The 16700-nt window shown below is 39.8% G+C and overlaps 1 protein-coding gene across 1 annotated transcript in view; it reads left to right on the forward strand.

The window, feature by feature from the left end:
- Positions 1–16700, forward strand: part of LOC120940694 (collagen alpha-1(IX) chain-like) — a 145588-nt gene that overhangs the window by 34349 nt on the left and 94539 nt on the right. The window contains exon 2 of the mRNA XM_040353686.1: positions 6554–6662. Coding sequence (XP_040209620.1) covers positions 6554–6662 — 109 coding nt within the window. The remainder of the gene's footprint in view (positions 1–6553; positions 6663–16700) is intronic.

Consider the following 16700-nt stretch of genomic DNA (forward strand, 5'->3'; position numbering starts at 1 on the left):
GCTGAAAATGTCAAACGAACAAAAACAAAACAATGTTGATTATTTTGTTGAAAAGTTCTACTTTTCTGAACATTACGATAAGATTCATTTTGTTTTGTACTCGAGTGAGTGATAAACTTTTATATAGCGCAACACATGCGAACTGAATCGCCTCTGGGCGCTTGGTGTCCATTCCCTGGGCCTTCAGAAGAGATGGGTTTTGATCTTTCTCCTGAAGGCCAAGTGGTTTACCTCCAACCGAATGCTGGTTGGTAGAGCGTTCCATAGTCTGTGTCCTTGGACCGCAAATCTTCGTTCTTCTTTGGACTTTTATCTGGTTTTGGGAATCTGAAGTAGATTTTGGTTGGTGGATCGCAGGACGCGATTGGTGTTGTGATCTTTTAGTTTTTTGCATAGATATTGGGGGGCATTTCCCAGAATACACTTATGCGTTAGACAGAGAGCCTTGAAAGTTATTTTATCTTTTACTGGCAACCAATGAAGGGATCTCAGTGAAGGTGAGATTGATTCCCATGTTTTTTTTCCCAGTCACGAGTCTAGCGGCCGTATTTTGAACGACTTGCAGACGAGTGATTTGGTACTTTGGGAGTCCAAGATAGAGGGCATTTGCATAGTCCAGTCTGGAGTTGATCATTGTTCCCACCACGACTGCTATGTCTTCTTTTGGGATAAAGGGAATGAGTCTGCATAGTAGGCGCAGCAGATGATGCGATCCGCTGACTACTGACCCTATTTGTGCATCCAATGTCATTTAGGTGTCGAAGATGACTCAGAGACTTTTGACTTTGGTGCTAGGGGTGATGATTTGACCCAGAATGGGCAGGGGCGTCCATGTTGTTGCGGGATGATTCTTTCGATTGGCCTGAAACAGGAGAAGTTCTGTTTTTGAGCCATTGAGTTTAAGATAACTTAGTCATCCAATTTTCTATCAAAGAAAGGCATTTCTCTAGTCCGAGATAATGATCCTTTTTGTTACAGATGCGAAAATACAGTTGTGTCATCTGCATAAGAGTGGTACAGTAGCTTCTGGTTACTGATGATTTCAAAAAGAGGGCGAAGATAGATATAACAGAACAGGCGATAGAGGGGATCCCTGAGGTACTCCGCAAGACACTGTGCGTTTTTCAGAAGTGAAAGGGCCCAATTTCACTATTTGTGATCGGTTTTCCAAGAAGGAGGAGAACCAAGATAAATCACATTCTGCATCTTTGGCTACTTCAACTAGCCGTGTCAGCAATAAATCGTGGTCTACCGTATCAAAAGCTGCGCTTAGGTCCAAGACAAGATTCTTCTTAGTCTACGGCCTCAAGAGCGTCATCCCATATTTTGAGCAGTGCTGTTTCTGTCCCGTGACCAGGACGGAAACCAGACTGGAATGGATCAAGAAATTTATGGGTGTCTAAATGATGTTGTAGCTGTTGTACAACTTATTTCTCCATTAGCTTGGAGAAGACATTTAGAGCTGTTATTGGTCGACGGTGGTTGGGGTCTTTAGGGTCAAGGGTGTTTTTTTTTAGAATAGGTTTGATTATACCTTGTTTCAGCAAGGAAGACACCATGCCCTCCTTGAATGACTGGTTTATGAGCTGCATGATAGCTGGTGCCAAAATATCGGCACATTCTTTCAGCAGTTTGGTGGGGATGATATCATTGGGCGCTGTGCTGTTTCGCAGAGTACCGATGATATTTTTGGTGGCATCGATGGAAATGGGTTTTAGAGTGAAATTGGATGATTGCGGCGGATTTATGTGGGTATTAGGTTTGGGATTTAGAGGGGAGTTGATGGAGGTTTTATTTTGCTGAATACTTTCACAGATTTTTTCAATTTTATGGATGAAATAATCTGATAATTCGTTGCAGAATTCTTGTGAATCAGAATTAGGGGCTTCTAGACAGACTGGGTTCATGGTCTTGGTGACTAGATTGAAAGAGTTCGCGGGGGCGGTTTAGGGCATTAGTGATAATATTGGAAAAATTATTATTATTATTTTTTTTTGAGAAAGGATACCACATCCCATATTATCCTGACAGCTCACACAACTACTAACCGGGGAAATTTTAAAGTGTCTTTTCTATGTAGACATAGGCAGTACATCTCTAAAATAGAATTTATATTTGTGCAACAGATGTTCGTTTTCCTCTGTATCTTTGCTTGAAAATGAATACACTTCATTGTTACCAAAAAAATATATAAAAAAGTAACTTTAAGGGATCACATAAGGGTATAAATATTAGAGATACTTCTGCACTATGCTGTGATAGTGTGAATCCTGCAACTGTGAGAATTTAGTAAAATTGTGTAAACATTACACAGAATTCAACACCTTCCTGCCTGGCCTATAGCAGAATGATGGCCAGGCAGTGGCTTTCCCATCATTGACTGGACATCATATGACTTCCTGTCAGCATGGCCACGCAGCGGTGCGATCTATTACCGGCTGTGTCCTCGGGACACAGCTGATGACTTATCAGTGTTCCGGCTCGCTGACAGTGCCATGTGACCACCGTGACCAATCACAGCAGGTCACATGACATTTGTACACAATGGATGGCTTCCTTTCATGCCATCACTTGTGTACAATTTTGTTGCTAGCTGTGATTGGTCTATTTGATCACATGGGCCAACAACAGCCCATCTGTACCCTGTAATTAGCTTTGACCAATCACAGCTAATCACAACAAAAGTAACTAAATGAATCTGTTTCATTCAGTAAAATGCTTGCTTATAGCAATGTAATACAATGTGTAAAAAGAAAAAAATCCTGATCACTTTCCCAGAGTGGTGCAATTTTATTATGGTAACATTATATTACTCTGGTCACAGTGTGTTTAAATTTTTTTTTAATTTTTAAGAAAAGTCACCAGTCATTGTCCTTGATCACCGGTTATATGATGATGCTGTACTGCACTGGTGACAGTATATTGAAAATGATAAAAATGTAGTTTGGGTATAGTGTTACATGACTGCGCAATTGTCTATCAAAGTGCGACGGCGCTGAAAGCTAAAAAATTGTTCTGGGCAGGAAGGGGGTACAATTTCCCAGTATTGAAGTGGTTAAGAAGCTCTGGCAGGTTGAACAATCAAATCTGGAGAAAACGTAGAACACCGTTTTCTCCGGATTTAGTAGTTCTGAATCAGGGCCTGGAGCTTGAAGGTACTAAAGAGTATTGGCCAGGATGGAACATTCAATCCGGTGCCCAGGCTTTGCTAATTGTTGGCAGCCTGTGTGAATGCACAGGTGTGCAGGGGTGATATAAGCTTAATAAGAGTTACTGCAGTGGCAGGTGGAGTTGAAGTTGTAGCAGTTGCTGCAGCCAGGAGAGAGATGTGCTCCTGTCCGGAGACCAAAGCAAGATCCTCAAGACAGAACACCATGTGGAAAAGGTTCCAGGCCATTGGACAGAGAGAGTTGGGCCAGATTGCGAGAGTCTGGGAGACTAGAGCTGAGGCAACTGAGAGAGAGTCCAGGGGAGCCAGAGAAATCTGTGAGTCCCGGAGGAGTGAGAACACCTGGGGTATAAGGAGACCTTCAACCAAGGGGCCAAGAGTGGGCTTGTGCAGCGAGATATGGCAATTAAGGTTAAAGGAGCCTAAGGAACCTGTGGCCAGGGAGACCATTGCCAAAATTGCCAGAGCTGCTAAACATTGCCAGGTGGACCGTTTTTTTCATTACACATTGTTGCTTTGTGAAGCTGAAGCCTCTGAGTGGGAAACAGTGCCCATCAATGCAGCCTATCGGTGCCAATCAGTGCAGCCTCATCAGCGCACATCAGTGAAGGAGAAAACATTTTTTTTACTAATTTTACAAAACAAAGAAAAAGCTTGTTTTTTCAAAATTTCTTTTTTTTTTTGTTTAGCAAAAAATAAGAAACCCAGTGGTGATTAAATACCACCAAAAGAAAGCTCTATCTGTTGGGGGAAAAAAATTATAAAAATGTAATTTGTTTGGATACAGTGTTGCATGACCGCGCAATTGTCATTTAAAATGCGACAGCACTGAAAGCTGAAAATTGGCCTGGGAAGGAAAAGGGTAAAAGTGCCCAGTAGGCCAGTGGTTAAGGTTTGACTTGCTTGGGTATCTATTCAGGTACAGCTACGACAGCTTGCCCAGGGAAGCCATCCTGCCACAGTATAATTGCGGTGGCTGGTCGTGAAGGGGTTAAAAAGAGTTTAAACAGCACATCTTGAAATCTTGAAGTCTGCGGTGAACTCTTTGCCATGGAGAGAGCTTGCTGATGCAATATAACTACCTTGTGTCTTGTTGCTGTGCTCAGACTTGTTATGGTGTTTGACCTGTGACATGAAACTGTCTTCTACAACCTCACCTAAATAGCACAGTTTGGCTGTTCCTTACCCAGTTTCAAGCCTCCTACGCAGTTGTTTCTGTTTAAGTTAATTAGTTAAAGCGGTTGTATATCAATCTTTTTTTTCTTCCTGCAAGGTAAAGTCATAATGTGCTAGCATCGCATACTAGCAGATTGTGTGAAGCTTACCTTAAAAAGAAGCCGTTCCAGCTCTGTGATGTCAGCGCTGCAGCCACTTCCATCTTCACCAGTCTTACTTCTGGGTTCGCAGGCTCAGGCTCGGTGACTGGCCGAAGTTGTGATAATGTCACTCCCACGCATGAGCACGGGAGCTGATGCTCTCGGCAGTGGGCTCGGAAGCAATGGCAAGGGTGGCCATTCCTTCAGAATGCATGCGCCAGTAATGTCACTGGCTGCATGTAATGTTAAATATCTTCTAAACGGTGTACGTTTAGGAGATGATTATACTAACTATAGGTAGGCCTTATTATAGGCTTACCTATAGGTAAAAGTCAGTAAAAGAAGTTCACGTCCTCTTTAAGCATACCCTTGACTCTAATGCCGTGTACACACAATCATTTTTCGGGTTCTAAAAAATTAAGTTTTTTTTTAACGTCATTAAAAACCATCGTGTGTGGGCTTTATGGCATTTTTCAGGTTCTGAAAAACGGCAATTTTTTTTCAAACATGCTCTATTTTTTCACAACGTTTTAAACGTTGTTGTTTTTCGGGTTGTAAAAAATGGTCGTGTGTGTGGGCTTTAACGATGTGAAAAATCCACGCATGCTCAGAAGCAAGTTATGAGACGGGACCGCTCGTTCTGGTAAAACTACCGTTCGTAATGGAGTAAGCACATTCATCACCCTGTAACAGACAGAAAAGCGCAAATCGTCTTTTACTAACACGCAATCGGCTAAAGCAGCCCAAAGGGTGGTGCCATCCGAATGGAACTTTCCCTTTATAGTGCCGTCGTATGTGTTGTATGTCACCGCGCTTTTTTTCACGATTGTGTGTAGGCAAGGCCGTTTTAATGATCAAGTTGAAAAAAACATTGTTTTTTCTAGAGCCTGAAAAACTTTGCTTTTTACAACCCGAAAAAAGATAGTGTGTATGCGGCATAATCCTTTGAAATCCCTGACTTTGTGCAAGTGTAGGAATTGATGCTGGTTTGAAGCCAAAGGGTAGCCACAACAAATATTGATTTGATTTCTGTTCACTCTCTCTGCCTTTTGTAAATTGATAAAAAAAATTAAAAATAAAAATTTATATTTTTGAAAAACAACATTTTTTGCATTTGCTTGCCCTAAAAATAAATTTTGTATATTTTTGACTCAAATTTTACGTTTCATTAACTGCTGCTCTAATATCGTGTAACACAAACAAATGGAACTACCTCAATTATATTCTTTAGGGTGCCTGCGTTTGGAAAGTATATAATGTTTAGTAGGGTTGCAAATACATAGAATGCATTCAGGTGAAAAACCGTGAGGGTTTACAACCCCTTTAAATATAAAAAAATAAAACATAATTTGGAATGTGCTTCTTCAAACATTATGTGCAAAAATTCAATAATGTAATATCAGTCCCATCAATTCAATTAAAACAAATATGATCAAAAGTGCTTCATAAGAAGATTAGTGTTGAACAGAACAAAATCCAGTGTTTTATCAATGCATTATTCTTATGATTAGCTCTTTCATGTGCTCCACCACCAATCGACAGTGTCCACCACTAAATGCTCAAAAAACACTCACCAGATGGAATTGCTGGTATATATAGAAAAACAAAAAAAACATACACACTCAAATCTAGAGATATCATCAGGATCTTCAGGATACCTTCTCAGTACAGCACCTCCGCAATGTATCAAACCAAACCCAACTCCTCTAAACATCAAAGAAGGAGAAAGAAAAAGGAGACTTTCATAGGGCAAAATTGTCTATTAATAAAAATGAAAATATTCACCCAACATTTACAGTACAGTAAAAAGTTTCTTCACCAACGCAAGTAAAAACTGTATTGGGATATCAAATATGATCCGGCTCCAGCCGCTTTCCTATAGTTGAAAGCTCTATCCAGATCAGCAGAAATCTGATGAATCAGAGTGAATCATTCTTCTAGAAATATCAGTTAAGGTGATCATTGACTTCCTGGCAGAATTCATCTGTTGAGTCTGGGTATTGGCAATGTATTTATAAAATATGAAGTTGTTCTTACTTTCTAATATGTGTTTATTTTTTTATTCCAGGATACATATGACAATCTGAAGTATAGTGTAACATGGCTGCTTGTGGGTTCATTGCTCAGTGTACAATTCATTCAGATTCATGGACAGGAGGGTTCAGGAGACCATTCAGGTAATTTATTTTAATGTTATCATTGAAAACTAAGAAGGTATATATTGATCCAAGAATGAATTTGGGCATAAACTACATTTAAAGAAGAGCATGTTTTACATCTAAATGAACTATTATATACAGTATTATAATATTTACTTTACTTTAATGCTATGTAAATATGTAGGAAATAAATGTTTGTAATGCCAACAGTCATCATGTCATAATTGAGGTGATGTGTACAGGCAACTATATAATTTAAAGCTGAGCTCTGGGATAAGAAAATATATTGTAAAAATGTTTTCTTTTATTACTATTATACAGGTTTTATATAGCGCCAACAGTTTGCGCGGCGTTTAAATATGGATATTCTTACTTTCATCCTGGTGTGCTTTGTGTATTTCCTCCAGATCTGTGCAGTAATCCAGCATGAAACTCTGCCTTTGTGCAGGAGCTTCCTGTAATAAAGACCAGTCACCGTTTCTCTCTCTCCTTGTGCAGGCCGACTGGTCTTGTCTCCACCCTCTCCTGTAGTTTTCTGCAAGCAGCCTGTAGTGAGTGGGCCTGATGCCCCCCCCCCCCCCCACAGCTCTGCTCTCTATTTTAAAATAGCTTTGGCTATACTTCTCCTTTAATGTATGGTCAACGTAACTTATCTACGTAGGAGCTCAGGGAGCATATTTCCTCTAGGAGAAATGGGTATTTTAAGACCAGATAAGACTAATAAAGAATAAGAAAATACAGCAGTTCCGGAATAAACGGATACAAAGTCATGAGATTATTAAGCTATTTTAAACTGCAGCTTTAATTGAAATAATATCTGGTGATCCAACCATGAAGGCATTTCTTGTTAGAAAGTGATAGTGATCTTCCTCCTTATCCCAGTTAGTCTTCTGCATTGTCATCTGTCACACATGCTTCCAATGAAGAAGTGGCCATTTCAATGCACAATATGCAGGCTTGATCCATTGTTGTCACTGAAGTGAACCCTCATCTTTGAAATGCTATGCAGCCATTACTGGAGCGTATGCATATAGATCAGAAAGACAGGTTGTGGGAGATAAGCAGCACTCGTACAACATAGAATTGAAAATAGGAAAAGACATTATGTTAGATTATAATTTATAATTTGTCCAAGAACTAATAGAATCACCCATAAATTAAGGCACCTAATCCCAATCCCATCTAACATTATGTTAGAGTTTACATTCATCTTTGGGTAGAAATGTTCAATGTCATGATTGAAAGAATGTGTATGGTGAAATTCCGCGCCTAATCAAAAAAATAAAAGATATAAAAATATAAAAATATAAAATTTAAATATATGTATATATAGTGTTATAAGCTGCTCCTCAAAAACACAAAATTTGTGTGAACATGAAAAAATATAAATAGAGGGCGCTAGGCCCATACAATATAAGTAAAGTGCCGTGAATAAATATCTAGTTACCAATAAAATTGCAACATAAATAATACAATTAAAGTCCCAACAAATTGCAGTCGGCGCTGCGCTTAAAACCACACAAAGTGAATTCAAATGTGATCAGAATGAAAATAAAATAAAATAAAACGATGAACAAAGTCCAATAATTATTTGACAGTGATTCTGTGAAAGAAAAAATGCCACCACCGCTTCTGAATAATTTTCAATTCCACCCAAGGTGCTTTAGAAAACGAATTGCTCTTACCAGAGCTCGTTGACCCCTTTAATGAAAAAGATGGTCAACTGAGCTTATGCAGGATTGTGCCTGCACACATGTAGATATGGACAGACCGCTTTGCAGATTCAGGAACCTCGGACGGGATTGTATGCAAATGAAGAAAAGCCAGGAAGCCCAATAGCGTGATACCGTTTAATTAAAAGTATAAAACATACATAAAAAACAGCCAAATGGCTCCTTACATTGAATGGTGCCCACCCGGCACTGAGGCTGCGGACCTGTCACCGCTCAAAGCGGTTACAATAGTGGGATTCGGTGGGGGAATGAAAGCCGCCGCTGACACACCATCCAAACGATCCTCTCCGACAATCCAGAGCACGGGGGGTACGTCACGTGACCAAGCTGCCTCCGACGTACGTTTTGTTATGTTAACGTCATCAGGGGGGCGTGCCTGGTCACTAAGCATGATGGTATATGTAGTAGGGAAAAGACGGTAATTGGTGGACGAAAACAAATTGCAAATACAGCCTCGGTGCCGTTTGTCATCCATTAAATACAACACCGTACGTAACTTACATTGGTAATACTGGATCAATAATTAGAAAGATGTACAAAATTTAGCAGTAACAAACAACATTATTTCAAGGAGTAAAAAAACGCTGAAATACATGTTAGATAAAGTGCAGATCTCACATCCCTCCGGACGTGCAAATTTCATAATAAGTGACAGAAAAGGCCAAACCAATAATAAAAATATTGGTATATGCAAATTAACTAAAAAAAAAACTATTCGTGGTCACTGAAGTGACTCGTAATCTACAAAGAAAATTAAAAATCAAAATTGAAAAACAAAATATATAAAACAATTATTATAAATGCCGGACTCAAGCAGGATATTAAGGAAAATCTCACAACCATTGGTGATGTTGCACAAATGTCACTGAATCCCTCCGGACGTGTAATGTGAGTGAATAGAAAATATTAAAATATCTAATATAATTGCACCATAAAATCAAAACAATAAGGTATGGGATCCCCCAGACCTTTAGATTGATCTCTAAAGAGATTCTGGAAGTCAGGCAAAACTAACACAGTCTCAGACAGCAATCTTGTATGATATTAACCAAATAAAACAATTAATGGATATCTTGCAATCCACAATTGTCTCTGGTAGATAAAAAAATATAAAAATAACCCAATAAGGAAGAGGGAGATGAGCTTAGGAGAATATAAAACTAAACACTCAAAAAAGAACACTCAATCGTCGGTCAGAAAACAATTGAGGTCTAGTTCCACATTAAGTCCTAATGGTTGCATGGTACGTAATTTGTGTACCCATTTCATTTCGTTCTGGGAAACACTCCATACCATATGTGTACCTTGCCAATTCCTTTCAATTTTGTCTATGCCATAAAAAATGCATAGACTGGGATCACTTCCATGATGGCTAGCGAAATGTCTTGAGACACTGTGATTAGGGAAACTTTTTCTAATGTTTGTTAAATGTTCATTAATGCGGATCTTAAGTTGGCGAGTGGTCCGGCCAACGTACTGCAAATGGCAGGGGCATTCGAGCACGTAGGTGACATGATCAGATCCACATGTGATTAGGGGTTTGATCTTAAAGGATTCACCTGTCACATTGGAACTGAACTCTGTTTTTTTCTTCTTGTCACCAGGGTTACGTGTAGTTCTACACGCTTTACACCTTGTACAATGATGGAACCCTGATCCATCCAAAAAGGTCACCAATTTCTTTGGTGGATCAGGAACATTAGGGGCAATTTTGTTCCTGAGGCCTGGAGCCCTTTTATAGATGAACTTAGGCACCTTTGGGATGGATGTGATCAGGTCTTTGTCCTTCCTCAAAATATGCCAATGGTGTTTAAACACAGTTTCTACTTGTCGATATTGCCTGTGGAACCCAGTAATAAAAGGTACTTCATTTTTATACTCTTTTCTAGGTTTGGGGACCAACAGGGATTGTCTATCAAGAACTGCCACTTGGTTGTAAGCTTGATTTAGAGTGGCTTCAGAGTAACCTTTTTCTAAAAATCTAGTGGTTAGTATATTGGCCTGAGTCTCAAAATCTTCATTATTATCACAGTTCCGTTTTAAACTTTAAACGTTTGGAAAGATACATACCGTATCCCCCCAAAATCACCCGTCCATCATCCAGAGTATTTAGAAAGAGAGGACGACGAGGAAGAGAGAAAAAGAAAAAGGTTGGAATAACTGAGGGTATCTTTAATTTGGCTGGAGTAGAATTCTCCAATTCAGAATTGGAGGTTCTACAACAGGGCCTTAAGTTTGCACCTAATAAGGACATTAACAAATTCAAGGTCTTTATTGATATAGAGAAACACATTAGGAAACTCAACATAAAAAAACATTTTGCAGGAAATACACAGGTACCTGGACCAACAAAACCGGACAAATTTATACATAGTGGATTGAGGAATCAATCGGTATTCAATCCCCGTCATGGTTCCAATCACTATATTGAGGTTTTTCGTACCTTAGTCCAGGATGATATTCGTGATATGGAAGTCCTTCCATCTAAATCCGCCAACATTTTCGGGAAGCTATTAAAACTTTAGAAACTAATAGAAATATAGTGGTTAGACCGGCCGATAAAGGCGGAGGCCTTGTGATTCTCACTAAAGAGTACTATTATCAAGAAATGAAAAATCAACTCGATGATAGCAATACTTACCAGCCTCTTGGGAGTGATCCCACGCTTAAGCTTAAAAATCTGCTCATTGTTTGGGTTAATGAGGGACTCGAAAGAGGTATCTTAAACCCGAAAGAGGCTGATTATATTGTTTTACATGCACCCAAAATTCCAGTCTTATATACTCTACCTAAGATCCACAAAAACAAGGTTAACCCTCCTGGTCGACCGATAATTAGCGGAATAGGTTCTCTCTTTTCCCGGTTAGGAGAGTACCTTGATGGTTTTTTTAAACCACTGGTTTCAGCAAGTCCATCTTATTTAAAAGACAGTAGGGATCTGATAGTGGCACTTCAAACTCTGCCAGCCACCCAAAACACCATCATGGCAACGGTGGATATTGAATCCCTATATACAAATATCAAACATATTGATGCTTTAATAGCCCTTCGATGGGCTTTAAGTACATTTTCTAAGCTAAAAAAGGTACAAATAAATTACCTGATAAGGGGACTTGAATTAGCTATGAAAAATAATTACTTTTGGGCCAATAATCAATTTTTTAATCAGGTGGGCGGTGTAGCAATGGGAGCTAGATATGCTCCAAGTGTCGCGAATATTGTTTTGAATAAGTGGGAACATGAGACAATTTTTTCGAACCGACCAGAATCCTTGCGATTCTATAAACGCTACATCGACGATATCATCCTTTTTTGGGAAGGTTCTGAGGAATCTCTTGAGACATTTATAGCCCAAATGAATCTAAATGATTATGGCCTCACTTTTGTAGCTGAAACCAGTAAAACTTTGGTAAACTATTTGGATCTTACCATTAAAAAGAATGACTCGAAATTTCAAACGCTTACCTATTTTAAATCCACGGACCGGAATGGGTTTGTACCCACTCATAGCTGCCACCATCCCTCCTGGATAGGAGCAGTCCCGAAAGGTCAATTTATGAGGTTAAAACGGAACTGTGATAATAATGAAGATTTTGAGACTCAGGCCAATATACTAACCACTAGATTTTTAGAAAAAGGTTACTCTGAAGCCACTCTAAATCAAGCTTACAACCAAGTGGCAGTTCTTGATAGACAATCCCTGTTGGTCCCCAAACCTAGAAAAGAGTATAAAAATGAAGTACCTTTTATTACTGGGTTCCACAGGCAATATCGACAAGTAGAAACTGTGTTTAAACGCCATTGGCATATTTTGAGGAAGGACAAAGACCTGATCACATCCATCCCAAAGGTGCCTAAGTTCATCTATAAAAGGGCTCCAGGCGGGGCGTGGCCTGGACGTCGATGGCGCTGGACGTGTTCTGAGGGAGCTCTGCCTGTCCTAAACGAATCGATAGCCATCCGGTACCGAATCAGGATTCTATTTGCCCCAAACTTAGAATCCGGTACCCGGGACTCTCCATAGGCCGCATCGTTCCTTTTTGGGAGATCCGGATGATTCGCCAGCTCTCTGGTACATGAAGAGGCCTGATCCCTCATAGGATCACAGCGGCCATTTTGAGGCCTACAAAGCCTCGGACATCACCGAGCTCAATTTTGGACGGATCGGCGGAGCGGTAAAAAAAAAAAGAAGAGGAAGAAAGGGAGAAGGGAAACAAGAAAGAACCCCCATCCACGTTATACCAGACTGCCTGACTCATAGAGCGGGCGCCACTGGGAGAATACCCGTTCTTCAGCGGAGGAGCTACCCGCTATAGTGACAGACACCGAGGCCTTTTACCTCACGGGTGCACTATCACCATAATATGGCCTAAGTAGACACGGTCGGGTGGAATAGGGATTGCTGACGATCCGATCGTAGTGAAACCCTTACCTGATGCCCTCCACTCTGCGGGTGATATCCGGATCACACACCCCATCTTGAAACTGGAGGAAGGACTCGTTTGCATAGTAGGAGGCCCTATGACGCAGATGGTATTACTGATGCTGAGGTAACGTTGCCATCTTGTGGCCTACCAGTATACCGACACAGGACACTCAAAGTGAGGTAGATATTACAGCAATTGAAAATTTTCCCTCATTAAATCTGCATATAAAAGACTAGCCTTCAGAATAAGGTAACCCTGAGCCATATATAGGTCATTAATATACTATCTACAACACCGTGGATGTGGGAGACTAATATTCAAACATATTGTTCTAAGGCTAGCAGAGACCTTGATTTTTACCAGATAAATAGGAAATTCACTGACATACAACGGAATTCTACAAGGATTCATACTAATAATATTAACAGAGGTATAGGTATACACAGTGATCCTTACACCCTGTGGGGTGTCAAATTATCACCTCAGAACTGGATGAAATACCTTGGAAAGATTTTATAACTAAACTGCTGAGGTGACACCGCCATCTTGTAGACTGTAAGTATATTACCACAGAATTCATAAGCAATTCAACTGCGGAGGTGACACCGCCATCTTGTGGCCTGCAAGTTTATTAACACAGACTTGATATATATTTAAACTGCGGAGGCAACGCCGCCATCTTGTGGCCTACAAGTATATTACCACAGATTTCAAAAAAAAAAAGTGTAACTGCTTTTCTGAGGCGAAAACTGCTGAAATTAAACACTTTTCTCTTATAATCCACCTCAGTGACTAAAACTCAGTGTGTGGTGACTTGTGACCATTATCCTGCAAAACTACTGCGAGGATCTGATAGAGTGTAGATGGATTTTATCCCCAGTTCACCGTAACATCTTGCAACCTAAATAATCCATTATATCACACTATTTGGAATTTTTATTATATTTATTCCTTCTCTACACTGAGGTAATTTTTTGTACACTGGATACCTGACTGCAATAATAGACTAATCACAGTAGTCAGAGATTGGTTACCAACTCGATACGGTCCCCAGGGCCTGTGTTATACAATATCGGATTATCCTATGATTATTTCTGCAATGGAAACTTACTGAGGGGTTCCTACTCACCGTCCGATGTTAGTCGAAGAAAGCTGCAGACCTATCCACTAATATGACACCTGCATGATACGTAATTTGAGACATTTTTATGATGCTGATCTTTTCACAATACTTACTGTAAAGGCTCAAATCTGGGCCTGGTCAGTTCACATAAGCAATACCCACTGTAAGATGGTGGTTATAAGACTGTTATGCCTATAGGAGCTGATATAGGAGTGAACTGTTGATTTTACGATATAGAACAACTCTACCCCTGCTGATAAGAATTCACTATAACACTTATTTTATATGAAGGGGAAACAGGGCAAAAAAAATAAGAACTCAATTATCAAGGAGAGTCTTTTTGATATGGACACCCCTCCTCATACAAGTCCTCAGGTACATGTGGTGGATCCTAAGTTTACTGAACATTTCTCGTCTCATGTGACACCCTCCTCATCACCTCCTACCTTAAGTTCTACTACATCTTCAGCTTTATTTTCATCTGTAGTAAGGGAGGGTATAACACCTATAATGGCTGATCATGGGATTCCTATGGTTTCTCCATCACATGACCCTATACAAGTAACTACTAACGTTGAAACTGCTCCAGAAGTTTCTTTCAATGTTGCTGATCTCTATAACAGGATCTCTGAAATGCTGGAAAGGGGTTTAGCTCACACGGCTGAGAAAATTACTAAAGATATTAGGGCAGACTTCCAATGTCTTGGCAACAGGATAGACTCAGTTGAGCATAAATTGGACACTAACGTCTCTAAAACTGAACAACATGATGATCATATCCATTTCCTACAAGAACAACTGGAGGCTGCTCAAGCTAAGATTGACGATTTGGAAAACAGGTCAAGAAGAGAAAACTTCAGGGTTAGGGGTCTTCCTGAGTCCATTATGGACGTTCATTCAGCAATACGAGACATTATGAGAATCCTCCTTCCATCTGCACCTGATATAAAATTGGAAATTGATAGGGCTCATAGATCATTAGGTCCAATGAGAAGAGATGGTTTGCCCAGAGATGTGGTGGTCAAGCCTCATTATTTCTCCACCAAAGAAGACATTATGAAACGGTCCAGACAACAGGAGAATCTTCAATACCAAGGTACTAATATACAAATATTTTCTGACATTTCACCATATACCATTCAGAAAAGAAGAGCAATGAAACCGTTATTGTCTGCCCTCATCAACAAAAACATCAAGTATAAATGGGCTTTCCCCTTCGCCTTAAAATTCAATTATAATGGTAGAAACCATATAATACATAATTTCCAAGAAGGTGAACGACTTCTGTATGATCTGAAAATTATATCTCTTGATCCTGTCATGGACACTAATCCGCCTCAACTTCCATCTGCCAAGAGGAACACACCTACTAGTCCGACTCAAAATCCTTGGAACAAGGTCAAGTACAGGAAAATTGGAGGGGACCAAGCACCCTGATATTGAATAGACTTATCCAGGAAGTATCTCTTAATCTTTAATTCAGATGAATTTTTATCCCGGATGCTTTTTAAAAACAAAGAAGATTCCGGGTTTACATGTCTAGTTTAATGCCGTTTTTCTTTAGATTATTCTCCTACTGTTTTTGGGCCATCCTATGATTCACTTGCCTTTTATCTTAAACTTGTTTTAAGGTGTAATGTTTAATCTGTCGGCAACTGACGACGGTGAGGTATTGAACCTCAACTTACCTCTTGTGTCGACACTTTGTCGACCCAATGGGTAAGAATATAGTCCTTTTCTGGGACTATACAAAAATGTATTGTTTGAATGAGGGAAGGAGAATCATTCTCTTCCCCCATTCTGGGTCACGAATTGACCTTGCACGATCTAATAGTTTATTGTGCCATATGTTTTTTTATTTTTCTCTTTTTATCTCTCCTTTTCACTTCTTTTTCTTTCTTCTTCATACTCTCTTCGTTTCTTCAGCCTGCCTGCCATTGTTCGTATTTGCGAGACTATTGATGATATCTGTACGGTCCCGCATGTTCATAGATGTAGAAAAGACTTATGGCTGGATCGAATGATGTATCTAAACCCCTTAGTGTTGTTACTCACAACACTCAGGGGTTGAATTCTCCTGTTAAGAGGCGCAAAGCCTTTCAAGTATACAAGTCTCTCCGTGTGGATGTGGTTTTCCTTCAAGAAACCCACTTTCCTAAACGATACAACCCTTCCTTTATGCATGCCCACTTTCCATTGTTTTACCTAGCTAAAGCAGAAAACAAAACTAAGGGTGTGGCCATTTTGTTTTCTAGGTATTGTAATTTTAACCTGACTAAAGAATTTGGAGATCCGGAAGGTAGGTTTCTATTGTTACAAGGTACCCTTGATGGCAGACTATACACATTTATCTCTTATTATGCTCCTAACAGAGGTCAGAAAAAGTTTTTCTCACAGATGCTTGATACCCTCCGACCATTCATGGAGGGGATCATTCTTATGGGTGGAGACTCTAACCTAGCTTTCGACACGGGATTGGATAAGTCCAAACCTTCTGTCAAGGGAATCGTCAGACCGACTAAACTTAGTCTACAAGTAGCACGCATTCTACATCAGTCTAGATTAACTGACATCTGGAGGGAGATGAACCCCAAAATTAAGGACTATACTCACTATTCTAACCCTCACCACTCTTATTCGCGTATAGATCATATATTAATCTCTAACCATCACGTCCCAGCTGCCATTAAGTCTCATATAGTTGATGTTTCTTGGTCAGATCACTCGATGGTTCTATTGTCACTGAGGAGAGAGGACACTTCTCCTAAAGTGT

Source organism: Rana temporaria, chromosome 5 (genome assembly GCF_905171775.1).
Source record: "Rana temporaria chromosome 5, aRanTem1.1, whole genome shotgun sequence".
NCBI classification, from domain to species: domain Eukaryota; kingdom Metazoa; phylum Chordata; class Amphibia; order Anura; family Ranidae; genus Rana; species Rana temporaria.